The following is an 18,037-nucleotide window of genomic DNA, read 5'->3' as shown; positions in this document are numbered from 1 at the left end:
ACTGAGATACCCATCAGTTGGTTAATGGAAAAACAAAATGTGGTCTGTCCTTAAAGTGGAGTATCAGTAATAAAAGGAAACCAACTACTTTTATACAACAACGTGGATACATTTCAGAATCATTTTGTTGAGTGATAGAAGCTGGACACAAAAGAATACATGCTGTATGATTCTATTCACATACAAATTTCTAGGAAATACAAACCAATCTAATGAAGTTGAAGGAAAGAGGGGGAAAAACAGAATAATTAAAATGACTAAAGAAAGCATAGTCCAGCTGGGCGTGGTGGCTCAAGCCTGTAATCCCAGTACTTTGGGTAGCCGAGGCAGGCAGATCACGAGGTCAAGAGATGAGACCATCCTGGCCAACATGGTGAAACCCCGTCTCTACTAAAAATAAAAAAATTAGCTGAGTATGGTGGTGTGCACCTGTAATCCCAGCTACTTGGGAGGGTGAGGCAGGAGAATCTCTTGAACTTGGGAGGCAGAGGTTGCAGTTAGCTGAGATCACACCACTGCACTCCAGTCTGGGGACAGAGGGAGACTCCATCTCAAAAAAAAAAAAAAAAAAAAAAAAAAGCATAGCCCATAATTCTTAGGTCTTGTAAACTTGTCATTTTTTAAAATAGAAGGTAGAGATTGTTTTAAAATGCTCTTTAGATAGATAGCATGAAAGAGAAAGAAAGGATAAATGAGTACACATTAGAAAAAATGTTGGAGGCTCTAGATAAATGAGGAGGTGGTCTAAGAAGACAGCAAATCAAAGCCACCCCTTCCCCCCCAGCCCCCACCTCCGGCCTTTTTTTTTTTTTTTGGAGACAAGGCCTTACTGTTGCCCAGGCTGGAGTACAGTGGCACAATTGTGGCTCACTGCAACCTCCACCTCCTGGCCTCAAGCGATCCTGCTGCCTCAGCCTCCAGAGCAGCTGGGATTACAGGCTCGCACCACCATGCCCAGCTAGCAGATTGATCTTAACCGATACTGAGAGACAAGGTGTATTTGGGAGGAGTCGAAATCTAGTGCTTTTACTTCAATTTTCTTTATCCAGTCTAAGCCATTAGGATGCTTAGGATAATTTATAATTATTGTAACACTCTGACATAATTGTCGACAGATTTGTAGACTTACCTTACTTTGACAAATGTTTACAAGTTAGAACAAATGTTTCTGATTGTTTGTCAGAACCTGCACATATAAACCACTCAGAATTCCTGTTTGATAGATTTTAAATGATTAACTAAAGCAACTGATTTAAGCAACATAATTCACTTTTTACTAGGAAGGTAGTCTTAAGAAAGCTGTGAGTTTCTTGGCATCATTTCAGATGACTAAGTTGAAATTCATTTGCTGTAGGAGTTTATTTATTTCTCCTTTTTTTTTTTTTTTGAGACAGGGTCTCGCTCTGTCACCCAGGCTGGAAGGCTGGAGTGCAATGGCAGGATCTTGGCTCACTGCAACCCCCACCTCCCGGGTTCAAGCATTTCTCCTTCCTCAGCCTCCCAAGTAGCTGGGATTACAGGCGCCCACCACCACACCTGGCCACTTCTTGTATTTTTAGTAGAGATGGGGTTTCACCGTGTTGGCCAGACTGGTCTCGAACTCCTGACCTCAAGTGATCCCCTAACTTCAGCCTCCCAAAGTGCTGGGATTACAGGCGTGAGCCACTGCGCCCGGTCAAAATTTTTAATTTCTTTACCATTTCAGCATAGTCCTGTATGTGAGAAACCATTAGCTTGTTAGCTTATAAATATCCTATTCTGATTAGATGCAAAAATATATTACTGTTTCAATCACATATTTTGTCTTGACACTAAAATAAATGCTACTTATTGTATGTATTCCCAGACAAGATTATGAAGAACTTATCTTTCTCTTTATTCCAGCTGCAACTGGAATTTTTTTTTTTTTTTTTTTTTTTTTTTTTTTTTTGAGACACGGTCTTCCTCTGTCACTCAGGCTGGAGTGCAGTGGCACAATCACATCTCACTGCAGAGTGCTGGAATTACAGGTGTGAGCCACCATGCCCGGCCTCAACTTGAAATTTAGTTTAGCTCATAACTTCTACTTTAGAAGATGTTTTAAGGCCGGGTGCGGTGGCTCACGCCTATAATCCCAGCACTTTGGGAGACCAAGGCAGGTGGATCACTTGAGGTCAGGAGTTCAAGACCAACCTGGCCGACATGGTGAAACCCTGTCTCTACTAAAAATCCAAAATTAGCGGGGCATGGTGGCACGCGCCTGTAGTCCTAGCTGCTTGGGAGGCTGAGGCAGGAGAATCGCTTGAACCTGGGAGGTAGAGGTTGCAGTGAGCCGAGATCACGCCAGTGTGCTGTAGCTTGGTGACAGAGTGAGACTTCATCTCAAAAAAAACATATTTTTTCTTTATGAAAGCTAAATTCTTTTTTTAAAAATTTTATTATTTATTTATTTATTTTTGAGATGGAATCTCGCTCTGTTGCCCAGGATGGAGTGCAGTGGCGCGATCTCCACTCACTGCAAGCTCCGCCTTCTGGGTTCACACCATTCTCCTGCCTCAGCCTCCCAAGTAGCTGGGACTGCAGGTGCCTGCTACCGCGCCTGGCTATTTTTTTTTTTTTTTTTTGTATTTTTAATAGAGACGGGGTTTCACCATGTTAGCCAGGGTGGTCTCGATCTCCTGACCTCGTGATCCGCCCACCTCAGCCTCCCAAAGTGCTGGGATTACAGGTGTGAGCCACCATGCCAGGCCAGTTCTTGGTTTTATAATGTATGCAAGTCCAGGGATTTGGAGAGGTTTTTTATGGGGCTTGGTAGAGTAGTGCAACCTTTAAGAAAGACTCTAGCCAGGCGTGGTGAGTCATGCCTGTAACCCTAGCACTTTGGGAGACAGGCGGGTGGATCACCTGAGGTCAGGGGTTCGAGACCAGCCTGGCCAACATGGTGGAACCCCACCTCCATTAAAAATACAAAAATTAGCTGCGTGTGGGGGCACGTGCCTGTAATCCCAGCTACTTGGGAGGCTGAGGCACGAGAATCAGTTGACCCCAGGAAACGGAGGTTGCAGCGAGCCAAGATCGCTCCACTGCATTCCAGCCTCGGCGACACAGTGACACTGTCTCAAAAAAGAAAGACTCTAGAGTGCCGCTGTACTGTCATGTCAGCTGGGTGCTGCTTCCTCACCTTACTGTCCTTGCCAGATTTTAGCAGGCTCTCAGAAGGCCTGAAACTCAGGCAGATTCTTTCAACACCTTTTTAGATGCTGACTTGGGATATCGTCGTTTGTATCAACACATCCTAAATGCAGAAACATGGGTGTACTTAAAAATATTTGACTGCCTTTTCTGTTTGTCTTTGTCCATGAGGCTTTTTAATATACTCTTTCCTATGGATCCCTGATCTACGAATTGTCATTAAGTGTGGCCACTTCCCCCTTCTCAGAAGTTCCTAGTCCTGGTCAAACCCTTGCTTTTGCCTGTACTGGTTGTCTTCCATACCGTCTCTTTCATTTCTGCCTATCATGGAATACAGGAAAGGTGGAGGGAGGGCTGTTGAGAGACCACAGGATGCAAGGCCGTAACATTTCCAGTCAGATGAGCCGAGAAGAGTCTGAAGTCTGGACCTTATCTCCCACTTGCAGTTGCTTTGGGGCTGCAGAAGCCAACTGGTATTTTCACCTCTGATGGCGGCTGCTTCAGATCTGTCCTCATTGCTGCCATAGTGAACGACAAAAAGTACACATCTGATGTATAGCTTCTCTACTTAATTCCGTCTGTTGCTTCCTTATTGCTTACAGGGTAGAGGCCAGGATCCTTAGATGAATGGCATAAAAGGTTGTCTTGCTTTATCTCCTACCTCACACTTGATAACTTGGCAGCAAGGAGCTTGCTGTAGCTCCTGTCTCTTGCCACTTTCCCTCCCACTTCCTTCTCTAGCCCCCCTGGACAGTTTGGGTATCCTCAGTGCTCTTAGTACATCCTGTTTCTGTCATTGTACCCTGTACTTCGTGGGTCTGATTATCAGCTGGCTCCAACACTGAAACAGGGAACATAGTGCAGGAACTTATCATTCCCCAGGGCATGGCATAGTGCCTGGCACACAGTAGGTACACGGTTTGTATAATTAAGGAAATGCCCACACATAATGTTGGCCATAAAGAAGTTTGGAAGATGTTGAGTTTTCCTGTGGTGGGTTTAAAATGTATTATAATAGCTTCATGTGTCTGTGAGGAGGCTGCACTGGGAGCAGTATAGTGTGGGGATGAAGCACCACGCCTCTGGAGTCAGGCTGCCTGGCTCACATCTCACATGTCTGACCTGAGGTTCTGTGCCTCAGTATCTCTATAAAATGGGGCTCATAAAATAAGTTTATTGTGAAGATTAGATGAGAAAATTTAATTCTTGAGCATAAGTGCTTAGTGAATGCTATTCCTTTTATTTACTATTCCAGAAAACAATGTAGATGTTTTTATAAATCAAGTTATATTATATTTTATTTATTTATTTATTTTTGAGACAGAGTCCTACTCTGTCACTCAGGCTGGAGTGCTGTGGCGTGATACTCAGCTCAGAGCAACCTCTGCCTCCCAGGTTCAAGAATCCAGTTATATTTTAGATTGATTAAGGGAATTTAGTGTTAAAAGATTATCTGATGCCTGTTGTAAGTAGCATCATTGTTTTTATAATTATCCAGGTGGAAGTTCTCAGCTTTTTCTTTGACAGCCTTTCCCCACTCACCTCACCTTATAAAAAAGCCCAGCTATACACCCCCCACACCCACACATACACCCACACCCCCACTCTCTCTTTCACACACACATTCACTCCTGTCTCTTAGACACACACGCACACCACTCACTCTCTTTTTGTTTTTTTTTTTTTGTATTTTTAGTAGAGACAGGGTTTCACCGTGTTAGCCAGGATGATCTCGATCTCCTGACCTCATGATCCGCCCGCCTTGGCCTCCCAAAGTGCTGGGATTACAGGCGTGAGCCACCGCGCCCGGCCACCACTCACTCTCTTAATCGATTGTTAAGCCCTATATATTCTGCCAGCAAAATGCTCTTCCTTTCCAAGCAATCCTACACACCTTAGAAGAATCTGCCTAGAGCAGAGCTTCAGTCATGTTATTCCTTCTAAAACATTCTTTAGGGAAGCCCACTGCTGACTGAGTGTAGTGCTGTAGACCCAGCTTCTGGTGCCTTCTGCAGAAAGGCCCAAGATTCCTTTGTAGCCTCCTCTCCTGCTGTCCTGGATGTGCCTCATGCTTCAGCTGGATTGGGCCACTCCTCAGTTCCCTGCACTGCCCTGCTTTTCTGCCACTGAGTGGAGTGCATTCCCTTCTCCACAAACTTTGGCTGTTAAATGTCTGCCCTTCGGAGACAACTCAAATGCCACCTTCTTTTTGACAACTTAAAAAAAATCTTCCTAGCCAAATGTATTCCCATCTGCCTTCTCTGGACCCATAGAACAGTGTCATTTCATAGCACTGCAGTTATGCTTTTAATCAGTTTTCTGGGTGAAATGGACTTCTTTCTGACTTCTTACCCTTCTTTATCACAAGCTCCCCAGGGAAGAGACTGTCTTATTTCTCTGTGATCCTTGCTGAAGCCAGTACTCTTGCCCTTTAGTGCCCAGTAAATATTTGGACTTCCGATTTGTTCTTGAAGTGGTTTTTTTTTTTTTTTTTTTTGTGGGGGAAGAAGGTGAATCACAGTTACTATGTGCAATGTACTGTTCTTCCAAGGGTTTTACACATCTCGTGCGGTTTTATCCTCACACTGTTCCCCAGTTAGAGAAAGGCACTGTTAGTGTTCTTCTTTGCCACATGCAGAAAGTGAAACATAGAGAAGTTACATAGTTTGCCCAGGGACTGAGACACACAGCTAGTAAATAATCTAATAGTATTCACAATGGTTTTAACCTGTCTTACCCCAAATCCTTATAACCTCAAAACTGAAGAATAATCATTGTACAACACTTTCCTTCCCTGCCCCCCCGCCCCGAGACAGAGTCTTGCTCTATTGCCCAAGGCTGGTGGAGTGCAGTGGCACAATCGGGTCACTGCAGCCTTGACCTCCCAGGCTCAAGCGATCCTCCCACCTCAGCCCCCCACAGCCCCCGAGTAAAGCTGGGACTACAGGCGTGCGCCACCATGCCCTGCTAAACTTTCCATTTTTCAAAGAATAAACACTCTATACTGGACTGATATTCTCCAAGGATAAAGGAAATCTTCCCGAGTGCCTTCTACTTAATAAATGTTAATAAATGTTGATCAAGTCAGTGTATGAAGGGAAATACATTAATGATGCTGTTTCTCCATTGAATTTTTTTTTTTTTTGAATTTTTATTTTTTACACGGAGTCTTGCTCTGTCACCCAGGCTGGAGTGCAGTTGGCGTGGTCTTGGCTCACTGTAACCTTTGCCTCCCAGGTTCAAGTAATTCTGCCTCAACTCCCGAGTAGCTGGGACTACAGGTGCATGCCACCACCCGGCTAATTTTTGTATTTTTAGTGGAGATGGGATTTACCACGTTGGCCAGGCTGGGCTTGAACTCCTGACCTCAGGTGATCCGCCTGCCTCGGCCTCCCAAAGTGCTGAGATTATAGGTGTGAGCCACTGCACCAGGCCACTTTCTATTGATTGATTGATTGATGTATGTATGTATGTATGTATTTTGAGACAAAGTCTCACTCTGTCACTCAGGCTGGAGTGCAGTGGCGCGATCTCAGCTCACTGCAAGCTCCGCCTCCCGGGTTTACGCCATTCTCCTGCCTCAGCCTCCCAAGTAGCTGGGACTACAGGCGCCCACTACCGCGCCCGGCTAATTTTTTGTATTTTTAGTAGAGACGGGGTTTCACCGTGTTAGCCAGGATGGTCTCGATCTCCTGACCTCGTGATCCGCCCGCCTCGGCCTCCCAAAGTGCTGGGATTACAGGCGTGAGCTACCGCGCCTGGCCACATTGAATTTTTTATTTGAATCATAGGAATAAACATTAACACAATAGCTATAATGATGTATAAATAGGATATAATGAATCCCTGATTCTTATATTTAATTTCACGAGGATGAGAATCCAGTTACTGCTGGTACAGTTGAGGAGGAGCTGGAGATATTGGAGATGTTAGGGAAAAAGGGAGTCCATAGAAAATACCCTTTTCAGGCCGGGCGCGGTGGCTCAAGCCTGTAATCCCAGCACTTTGGGAGGCCGAGACGGGCGGATCACGAGGTCAGGAGATCGAGACCATCCTGGCTAACACGGTGAAACCCCGTCTCCACTAAAAAATACAAAAAACTAGCCAGGCGAGGTGGCGGGCGCCTGTAGTCCCAGCTACTCGGGAGGCTGAGGCAGGAGAATGGCGTGAACCCGGGAGGCGGAGCTTGCAGTGAGCTGAGATCCGGCCACAGCACTCCAGCCTGGGCGACAGAGCGAGACTCCGTCTCAAAAAAAAAAAAAAAGAAAATACCCTTTTCAGCAGTTTATAGACCTCAGCGCATTTGGATTCATTGTATCTCCAACCAGTGCACAGAAGGAAGGAAAGTATTTTCTGGCTTGATTTGTTGATGATTTCTCATTGTTTCTAAGTAATTCAGGTTTTTGTTGCCACTCCTGTAGGTCAAACATCTGTGGTTTCTGTTTCCTGGAGGGGCTGCAGAGTAACATAGTCGTAAATTAACCATGGATAGTGTTAAAATCCAGAAAAACACACTGTTGTCATATGTAACAAGAGACACTCACCTTGCTGCTCTGCTGACCTCTTCATGAGTTCTATCCCTTTGTGTAGGAAAGAGCCATGACTCGGAGTCAGACAGCCTGGGTTTGAATTCTACTTTTTATAGGTTTTCATAATAAACTTTATAATGTGATACACTGCCTGACACTTTGTAGATGTTAGTACCTCCAAAGCACACCCCCCATAAATGTGACCTGTCTTTAATATGTTTATCTAAACTTACCAATTTTGTATCTTTTTTCTCAGCTTCCCTTTAGTAATTAATCTTCAGAGCTGCTTCTCATTTTCCTACATACTTTATCTACATGTGCATTAACAAATTATATTTTGGTAAAATTTCTTCAACTACGTCTCTTGTTTTATGCATTCTTGGAAGCTGTATGGCTGTCAGAATTCTGAAAGTTGAACTAAGTGCTTACACACTCATTTAAAAGGACCCCTTTTTGAGTTTGGCTTTTCTTGAAGCAGAGCACACCAGTAATGACTCCACATTTACCTTTCATATCTTTGTTCCTTTCCGTTGCCTGGTTTGTTTGCTTGTTCTAATCAGAATCCTGGTAATTGATGTCCACCCGAGAAATCCCTGCAGATGTTCTAGCCCCTGTCTAGTCCAGATAGCCACAGGAAGGGTAAGGTCTTGTAAAATAGCCACCTTCTTAGTATGTTTCCTAAATGCCCTATGGCAGTGTTGACTTTTGAGAAGCTGATTAATACAGACCAAAATCACCATCTCTGAGTCCTTAGTCTGGCACTTTCACATGAATGGCATTTACATGTGGACACCTGGGACAATCTGTCTTTTCCTCAAAGGATTAAGTAACACAGTTTGAAGCTGACTTAAAACTATTTTTTCCCTCATTAATGGGGCCCTGAGCATCTTTCATAAATCAGATATGTGTCTTGGAAATGTAATTCTCACTAAACTCAGTTCCAAGCGTATTTTCTACAAAAGCACATTCTTGTTTGTTCTGTCATAACACATGCATTTGGTGATTGTAATAGCGTTGACAGAAACACGATTGAACAGGAAGCATGGCCATTATAAATGGGTCAGTTTGATATAAATTTATGTTCAAAGCACAGATATAGCTTTATTAGACACAAGACAATTCTAGGAAAATATTGATGACATTTTAAACCAAAATAGTCTAGTTCAGCAGTAAGTCTGAAAGGATCCTCTATTTTAAAAAAATGTATATATATGTATATGTATACACATACACACCAAAGCCTGATGTGTCATATAAACAATTGCTAATGTTGATGAAATACAGTCAACTGTGCAAAGGGCAGGAAAAAACTGGTTCTCATTTTCAGCTGTGGCTCATCCACAGTGTGATCCTACACAGCCAGTGAGTTGTATTTTAATAAAGGATTAGCTATTATACTACAATTTTTTTTTTTTTTTTTTTTTTAGGCAAGGTCTCACTCTGTTGTCCAGGCTGCAGTACAGTGGTATGATCAAGGCTCACTGCAGCCTCAACTCCCGGGCTAAAGTGATACTCCCACCCAAGCCTCCTGAGTAGCTGGGAGCACAGGCATGCACCATCATGCCTGGCCAATTTTTATTTATTTACTCATTTATTATTACTTTGTTTTGTTTTTGTTTTTGTAGAGATGCAGTCTGACTATGTTGCCCAGGCTGGTTTCAAACTCCTGGGCTCAAGCGATCCCCACATCTTGGCCTCCTGACGTGCTGTGATTACAGGCATGAGCTGCTGCACACAGCCTGTATTACACTTCTGAAATCTTTTATCAGGGAGGTGGCAGAACTTACTACCACTTAGTGAATTCCGTGTCAGACACTATTAGAGACTTTCCATTTTTCTAATGTAGCAACCCTGTAAGGTTGTTTTCACTCTACAGATGAGCAGGTTTTGGCTGGGTAGGGTTGACTAATTGGCCTGGGGTCAGAGAGCTGACTTGTAGGGACTGGAGCAGCCGTTTGGGCCCGGCCTGTCTTGCTGCAGCATCAGTGCTCTTGCCACTCACTCAGCAGGAGAGTACATTCAGCATTTATTTAGAAATTGGATCCTTTCTTTCAGACATGTAAGAATGAAGAAGTTTTCTAGCACAAGACTTCTAGGATCTTAAAGACTGGTAATTCCTGTAGCTTCTCATATTTGTGAACTGCCAGTTGAATATGGTACTTAAGTTTTTGTTCATGCATCTTGATGTAAGTTATACAAAATAAAATGGAGTTACTTTGCTATTTTAACTAATCTTTTAGTTGTAGATTAAAATGTAGCACTGACAACTATACCTTAGGCTTACGAATGTAGGAGCCTTGTTTAAAATGTTACATGTAAGCCGGAGTGAGGTCTTTATAATTGCCATAAGTTACTGATAGATGAAATGGGTCTATAGTCTTTTTTCCCCTTTGATCTTTTATAGAAATGTTTCCAAGTAAATTTCTGTTTCTGTTCCTCTTCAGTGAGTTGTTCTTCCTTCATTGAAAGTCCATAGGCAATTGGAACTTTTGTGAAGTTGGTTGTACAGGAGCATATGTGACTACAACTTGTTCTGTTAGGGGCTAACATCCAAAATACATTGCTGCCCCGAGACTGCAATCAGATTATAGAGCCTGCTTGTTAATTCCTGCTGATTATGTTTGCTTCAAATTATTTGCAGTGAGGTAAAGCTTTATGATCTGTGGCATGGTGAGAACAAAGAATTTTCTAAATGTAAAATACAGTTGCATCGAGCAATTAGAAATTGTCCATAACTGTAATGGCCAACGACATACATTTTCCCCCTTTTCTTACCAAAACGTGGCTTAAGGTGTACATTGCTGTACCTCCACTGGTTGTTCTCCTTTTAAATTTGTTGTAAAATCCTCTTAGGCATAAGATAAGTCCTGTTATCTTCTGTATCTTATCAGTATTGTATATATACTGATATATTGTATATATACTGGGCCAGAGTTCTCTGTGCTTTTTACTGTTAAAATACCATCCGATGAAATGTTAAGGAATTGCTCCTTCTTAAAAATGTGTATTTATCTATTAGCCGGTTTTATGATGTTCTGTTGGGCACTAGGCATGCATTAAATTGCATGGTTAGACTGATTCGGAGTAATTTCATTTTAGAGGAATATGTGCCAATTCTTTTTCCTCTCCAAAAGGCATGGTTTCAGAGCATGGCCCTGTGCCTAATGTTAATTCCATAAGGCTCCTTTGTTATGTTCCCCACCCCCTACCACACGCCCGCAACTGGCCTCTGCCATGAGGAAGATGTGTGCCTATAATCAGGCATTTCTTTACTTTAGGGTTATTTGTCATTTCAGACAGCATGGACTTTTGAGAACAGGCTTAAGTTGGGGAAGGCAGGGTTACATAAACTGTATTCATTGTTAAATATTTGCTTCCAGGGAAGGTGAAAAATGCTTTGTACTTTTTCCTTTGGCTTTTTTCCTTCAAAAGAGCTTGTCATGCAACAACAAAAAGTGGCCAAAGGCAGAGAAAACTCTTCTCTTTTCCATGTTGGTTTGTTTTTATTGTAAGACAAACCTTTCATGTTTTATTGTTATGAAGTCTAAACCTGGCCTAGAGGTGCCAATCTTTAGTGGAAACAGCTGCAGAGTTGGTGTCCCCTGATCAGGTGGGACTTCTTTGAAGCAACATGTTGCCTTTTAAAAGAGAATTGTGCATGTGAGAACTTGAATCTGTAAAACTCATCAGCGGTTCCACCATTGTTTATCTTGTAAGTAACTGAGATAGCTAACTCTAAGTAAAACATTGCAATTAAAAATCATTTTCTGAATTATTTTTTTCTGAAGAGAATAGTCTTATTACTTTTTGTCTTAAAAATATAGAAATGAGGGAAAAATCACCCTTAAGAATTGAAGATACAGCAGCCCAGCTGAACTAAGACCATAGAGCACATTCTTTGATAACTCCTTTTTGCTGGTCTGAACTGTTGATTTTTACTTCATATTTATACTTGCAGATAAATGCCTATAATAGGAACAAAACTGGGTGGTTGGGCATCTATCTGAATTCTAGAGATTAAAGATTTTCTGCTTGATATTGATTGATGTGGAAGCATTGCTCATCTTTTTGATTGAGTGGTACTGTTAGCTATGGAGTTGGCATCATTCTTGGTCTGCTGCTAGGAAAAGTTGAGCATCAGATAGCTTTTTCTCCTTGGGGGAAAATAGAAGAGACAGGCGTGGAGTCAGGGGACAAGAAAAATGCTGAAATATTTTCCTTTGGGGCTTTTGATTTCTTTGCCAAAAAATTGCCTCCAGATGGAGAAGAGCAAAAGCTCTGATTGTAAGCCATTATGTTTTTACTGGCCTATCTCCCCATTCCATTGCCAGGTTTGGAATCTGTAAGCCAGTCCAAATCCTTTACCTCATTTTCTAGTACCAATTTACTGTCTTACTCATCTTCCAGCTGCAAGGAGTGAGGCAAATCGCCTTAAAATTGAACCTGTACCATTTTATAAGCCAAGCAACAGCAGAATCTTGCCAAGGAATATCAGTATCAATGGCTTCCATGTCCCTGAAGTTCTTGAATCACACCTACCAGGTCGTCTTCTTGTGTCTGTGACTTGTGCGGTAGGATTAGTCTGGGAATGAATCTAACAGGCCCTTTCGGCTTTGTGAAGACTTGTTACTACCCGGGTTGTCTAGCATTCTGAGCTGTATGGGGAGCACAGTCATGTTTTGGCTGTTATTTCACTGGCAGTGGAAATCTTGACATTCCAATTTCCCTTGAGGGGTAGTAATTGTTTAGGGGTTGAAACTCTAGAGGAATCCAGCGTCTGGACATGGCAGATACAGTATCATTGAGTCTGGCAGACTTGAGCCCAGATCACTGTGCCGCAACTAACTAAACAGTGTCCTCGGGCAAGTCATTTTCTTCATCTGCGGCTCTTGAGGGACGTCTTTTTCCTCTGCCTAGATATTCTGGCTTGTGTGATAGCGCAGCCTTTAGGAATTGTTCTGGATTACTGCTTTTTATCTTCCTCCAAGTGCCGAGGTGGCAAGGGAGCGCCCTGTTGGCACTGTCTCCTGTTTTGGCTGTGATATCCCTCTTTGAGGTTGGTAGGAGACCCCAGGATGCTGGAGGCCACTTGCCAGCAGTGTAGAGAGGGTCGACTCCCTGCCCCACATCCCACAACTTGTGTAGAGAGAACAGGGAGTCAAGTTTTTATTTCCTGTTGGGCAGGAGAACCAAAGGCATCAGTAAAACCTCTGACAAATAAAGACAGTTAGAAATTAGAAAATTAGTTCTCTACCAAATTATGAAAGAAAATCTGTTTTACAATGTTCACATTTAAGAAAGGTTAATGTTAGCTTTGTGAAGTTACTGCTATGAGATTGATCATGTCTTTTCTCCCTCTTTGTAGGTACTGGTTTTGGATTAGGAATTGTTTTCTCACTTACCTTCTTTAAAAGTAAGTGTCACTCTGTCTTTTCAACATAATGTCGTAGTGTATACATACATGTAGCAGGGACACTTCCAGAGGATACATTGGAACCCATCAATTTGTGGGTTGCCAACCCATCCATTTATGGGGTTAGGTAGCCCATTATAAAATGAATTAGATAAAGAATGTGGACTTGAAAGAGGTCAAAATGGGTTGGGCATTTCCAGCATTCCCCTGGGCACTGAGGCAGGTGCCTGTTATCCTAAATATGATATCATTGCAGAAGCCTGTACTTGATGCCAGTGAGTCATTTGGCCAAGTCTGCATGCTCAGATATTTCTAATTAATTGTAATTTTTTTCTAGAGGAATTGAAAATGAGAATCTTGCTGGTAATAGAAACAAGTAGACCAAACACATACTTCTTGGTCAAAAATTCTCCTAAGCAAAGGGCAGGCAATATTCTTTTCATTCTGTGGAAGAACTTCTGAAGTTTGGATACTGAATAGATGCCGAGGGATCCTTTTGACCTCTTTCCGTGAAGACCAGTGGGAAATACTTGACTAGAGAATCATAATTGACACATAGTGCTGATATGAAAGAATCACTTACAGAGTGGCTTATGTAAACCCCATGACTTACTACTATAATCAAAGCATGTAAATATCGGTAAAATGCTTACATCTTTTTAGAATTCATGCATCTTACTGGCTAAGATATTAGTTAAACTGAGCAGATGATTAGAACTAATATAGAAAAGTTAAAAGATTTATCTACTGTTTTCATATTTTACTACTTTTTTTTTTTTTTTTGAGACGGAGTCTTGCTCTGTCACCAGGCTGGAATGCAGTGGTGCGATCTCAGCTCACTGCAACCTCCGCCTCCCTGGTTCAAGTGATTCCCCTGCCTCAGCCTCCCAAGTAGCTGGGATTACAGGCACACGCCACCATGCCCAGCTAATTTTTTGTATCTTAGTAGAGACGGGGTTTCACCATGTTGGCTAAGACGGTCTCGATCTTCTGACCTCGTGATCTGCCCACCTCGGCCTCCCAAAGTGCTGGGATTACAGGCATGAACCACCACACCCAGCCTTTACTACTAATTTTTCCTCAAAGTTATCAGCATAGGCACTTAACAAGTATTTGCTAAACGAATAACTTCACTAATTTACACCTCTTTTTTGGGGCCATTGTGAAACATTGATAAAAATGTATGGTTATGATAGTCATTAGTATGATGCATGTTGAATCCTAAGTAAATGTATTTAAGAGGATGGGGAGCTTTATCTTCTCTTAATAGTCCCCTATTGGGATTTTCCCTTTTCTGCTCACTAGGAAGAATGTGGCCATTAGCCTTCGGTTCTGGCATGGGATTAGGAATGGCTTACTCCAACTGTCAGCATGATTTCCAGGCTCCATATCTTCTACACGGAAAATATGTCAAAGTATGTACAGAATATATATTTCTCTTTCCTTCAGAAGAAAAAGATTTCTCCTGAGCCCCTGAAGAATTCTTTAGACTGTATGTAATGAGTAAACCATGTGTGTCATTGTGGCACCACTCTGAGATGCTAATTGCTCTTTGGCCTCCAGTGATGTCATCACTGCTTTGGTGCTAAAGTCTCCCTTGTGCCTTCAGATGCATATGTGTGTTCAGATACATACTCATGTGCTAGCTGATTGGAATTAAGGAACCTGCTTGAACGTTTATCATCAATGGTAAGGTAGATTGTGTTAACTATCTGTAAGTAGCACTTTTCGTTTAAGATCTGAGTGCCCTATAAACATCTCACATATACTTAAGCTAAACCCAAAGACTTCCGGGACTCAGCCATGATTCTGCTTTTTATTAATTTATTTTATGTTTTTTGAGATGGAGCCTTGCTTTGTCGCCCAAGTTGGAATGCAGTGGCACCATCTCGGCTCACTGCAACCTCTGCCTCCTGGGTTCAAGCAATTCTCCTGTCTCAGCTTCCCGAGTAGCTGGGATTACAGGTGCCTGCCACCACACCCGGCTAATTTTTGTATTTTAGTAGAGATGGAGTTTCACCATGTTGGCCAGGCTATGGTTCTGCTTTTTAACTGAAGAAGGCAGTCTCGACTGTAAGTGTCACATGATTCTGCTGAAGTCCTGCCTTCAGATGGATTTTTATTTTAATTTAATTTAATTTATTTATTTATTTTGGAGGGATGGAGTATCACTCTGCCACTAAGACTGGAGTGCAGTGACGTAATCTTGGTTCACTGCAACCTTGGCCTCCCAGGTTCAAGTGATTCTCCTGCCTCAGCCTCCCGAGTAGCTGGGATTACAGGCACGAGCCACCCATGCTCGGCTAATTTTGGTATTTTTAGTAGAGGCAGGGTTTCACCATATTGGCCAGGCTGGTCTCGAACTTCTGACCTCAGGTGATCCACCTGCCTTGGCCTCCCAAAGTGCTGGGATTATAGGTGTGAGCCACCGCGCGTGGCCTTCAGGTGGATTTTTAATGCTGCACACAAGCTGGAAACTTCTTACCCACACTTCCAAAGGGAAGAGGGCGGCAGGCTTCCTTAGGGCTTCATGTGTAGCAGTCTTCCTTACTCGATGATTAGTTACTATGGGGTTTAAGTGACAGGAACATTGGAGGCTGGTGCCCAAGGACAGAGGTGGCACTTATTTTGTATTTCCAGGACCTGAAACAAAATAGGCACTCAAATAAATGTAAAATGAATGAACGAAGTAAATTATTCTATTAGAGGTAAGTGCTGATGGCCTCAGGCTTACCAAGGCATAACCTTTGTAGCAGCACAATTCTCAGTGAACAGCTTCACATTCCCTGCATGCACAGAAGCCTCCGCTTTCCAGGTTACTCTTGGGCTAGAATCACTGTGAACGGGGCAGCAGCTGGGCTAGTGGAAAGGGCACAGAAGCCAGGAGACCTGGGTGCAAGCCCGTCACTTGCTTCCTGTGTGATCTTAAGTTGTTTCACTTCTGAGCTTCCATTTTTCCTCCATAAAATGAGGGTAATAATTTCTACCTATAGTGTGGTTGTGAGATTTAGACACGAAAATGTTTTTAAGCTGTGAAGTGCTAAATATATAGAAACATTGGTTGTTGTAGATGAGGCCAGCGCAGAAAGGGTGATTGACTTGTCCATTGTTCCACTGTAATAACAAATAGAGTGGAAAATGTGGTACAAATGCATATCCTAATTCTAGTCAGGAGCTGTGGCCACAAGGGCCACCAAATCTGAAGTTGCAGTATCCTGCCACGGCCCTGCACCTGCCATTTTAGAACCTGTTCACACCGTCAGCTGCCTGCAGCCAGCCCATGGGTGCTGGAGAGATGGGAGTAGCGGAGCCATCTCTGCGCCAAACCAAGAGTGAGGTCATCACAGGGACTGTGACTGTGCAAGAAGAGGCGCTGCTGCGTGGCACTGAAGCCGGCAGCCGGCCTTTTCCACCGCCCCCTGGCTCCTCACTTTCCTGGCACCAGAGCTCATTGTGGGGAGAAACAAAAGGAGCAGAGAGAGAAGCTTCAGCTCTTTTGCTTAAAACATTTCCATTGTTCCAAACTGCGTTGTCAGGGATAATGGCTCGGGGTGATTGTATGCATATTATGTATTTAATGACTGGGAGTTCCTGTGGAAAATATTGTTCCATTTTTTACATTTGTGTGTCCTGCTCCAAAATGGCCTTGTAACTGTATCTGAACTTGAGTCTCTGCCTTGATGTTGTCATCCTCTATTCCCTGAAAAATGGAGGAAAATCCCAACTTGGCCTTATTCAGTGTAGTCCTATTATGATAACTGCCTCTTGAGTGCCTGATCTGCCCCCAAGACCATCCTGGGTGCTTTATCGTTAATAGTCTTTCCCTCTAGACCTGCCAGTGGATTTGTGAGAGATGTTACTATCCTCATTCAGCTGATGAGAAAGCAGACTCTTACCGGGGTTGAGAAACTTGGCAAGGCCATGTAGTTCGTAGGCTGGTTAGAACCATGCTCTCCCGCTCCCCTGGGACGCCTTTGACAGGTTTTAGTAATCTTTATCCAGGTCATGATGGTTTGGCCCTGTTCCACTCATTTCTCTTCTTCCTGTAAGACTGGGGCCGGGGGGCACTCTTAGAAACCTGGGTGGGGTGTACATAGTCCTGTTGTGATACAGTTTTAATGTAAACAGTGTGATCAGGTTTTGGCCTCTGGCTCTTTGGGTCTGACCTGATACAGCAATTAGAGAGGGTTGTCAGAATGCCGTGTTTTTAAGCTCAGTGTCCTTGCTTTACAGGAGCAGGAGCAGTGACTTCACCTGAGAACATCCCAGCGGGAGGACAAGAGAAATCATGTTTATTCCTCAGGAATACTGAAGTGCCCTGGAGTAAGCTGCCATTCTTCTGTAACAATGTTATCAGTGATGCTTTAAACTCCAGCACCTGGTTATGTATTTGAAACCAAGTCTGTTTCTTGTTTTGTATTTTCTCTCTGGAAGTTGTAAGGAGGTGGTCTTAAATAAATTAAACAAAAATAGGAAGCCCATTGCATGGCCTTTGTTTCTTCACCTGTGGTCTCTGAGCTGGAGGAGGCCTGTGTGTGAACTGCCGGCAGCTGTAGCCACCTGCTCACAGCCCCTCTGAGAACCCCCTGAGACCAGTCTTTGGGTATTCCTTCCCACTGGCCCCTCATGCGTAGTTTTCAGAACTGCTTCCGCCTCGTAATCAGAAGTTGAAGATTGCTGCTGTGTGGCCTGATGGAGATGACTGATGTCTTAAGGTGCCTTTCGTTCTGTGGCAACTCTTCATGTGTTCTCACCTGGGGACCTGGCAGGGCACATCTCAGCTGTGCCTACCGAGAGGCGGTCCCACTGCTGCTGTATTAGCAGGGGAGGAATCCTGGCTGTGTGGATGGCCCACTCCACTGAAGTCAAGTCCTGCAGCTTCATAGAGTTTGAGACAGTCCAAGCTTCAGCTCTGGAGGGTGGA

General features: G+C 43.3%; 1 protein-coding gene across 1 annotated transcript in view; it reads left to right on the top strand.

Moving 5' to 3' along the window:
- Positions 1–17,589, top strand: part of MICOS10 (mitochondrial contact site and cristae organizing system subunit 10) — a 31,375-nt gene extending 13,786 nt beyond the window's left edge. Inside the window, exons 2-4 of the mRNA XM_007980253.3 lie at positions 13,066–13,113; positions 14,419–14,528; positions 17,347–17,589. Coding sequence (XP_007978444.1) covers positions 13,066–13,113; positions 14,419–14,528; positions 17,347–17,361 — 173 coding nt within the window. The 3' untranslated portion in view covers positions 17,362–17,589. The remainder of the gene's footprint in view (positions 1–13,065; positions 13,114–14,418; positions 14,529–17,346) is intronic.
- The last annotated feature ends 448 nt before the right edge of the window (positions 17,590–18,037 follow it).

This window comes from Chlorocebus sabaeus, chromosome 20 (genome assembly GCF_047675955.1).
Source record: "Chlorocebus sabaeus isolate Y175 chromosome 20, mChlSab1.0.hap1, whole genome shotgun sequence".
Classification (NCBI taxonomy): Eukaryota; Metazoa; Chordata; class Mammalia; order Primates; family Cercopithecidae; genus Chlorocebus; species Chlorocebus sabaeus.
This window is presented reverse-complemented; position numbering and strand designations above follow the sequence as displayed.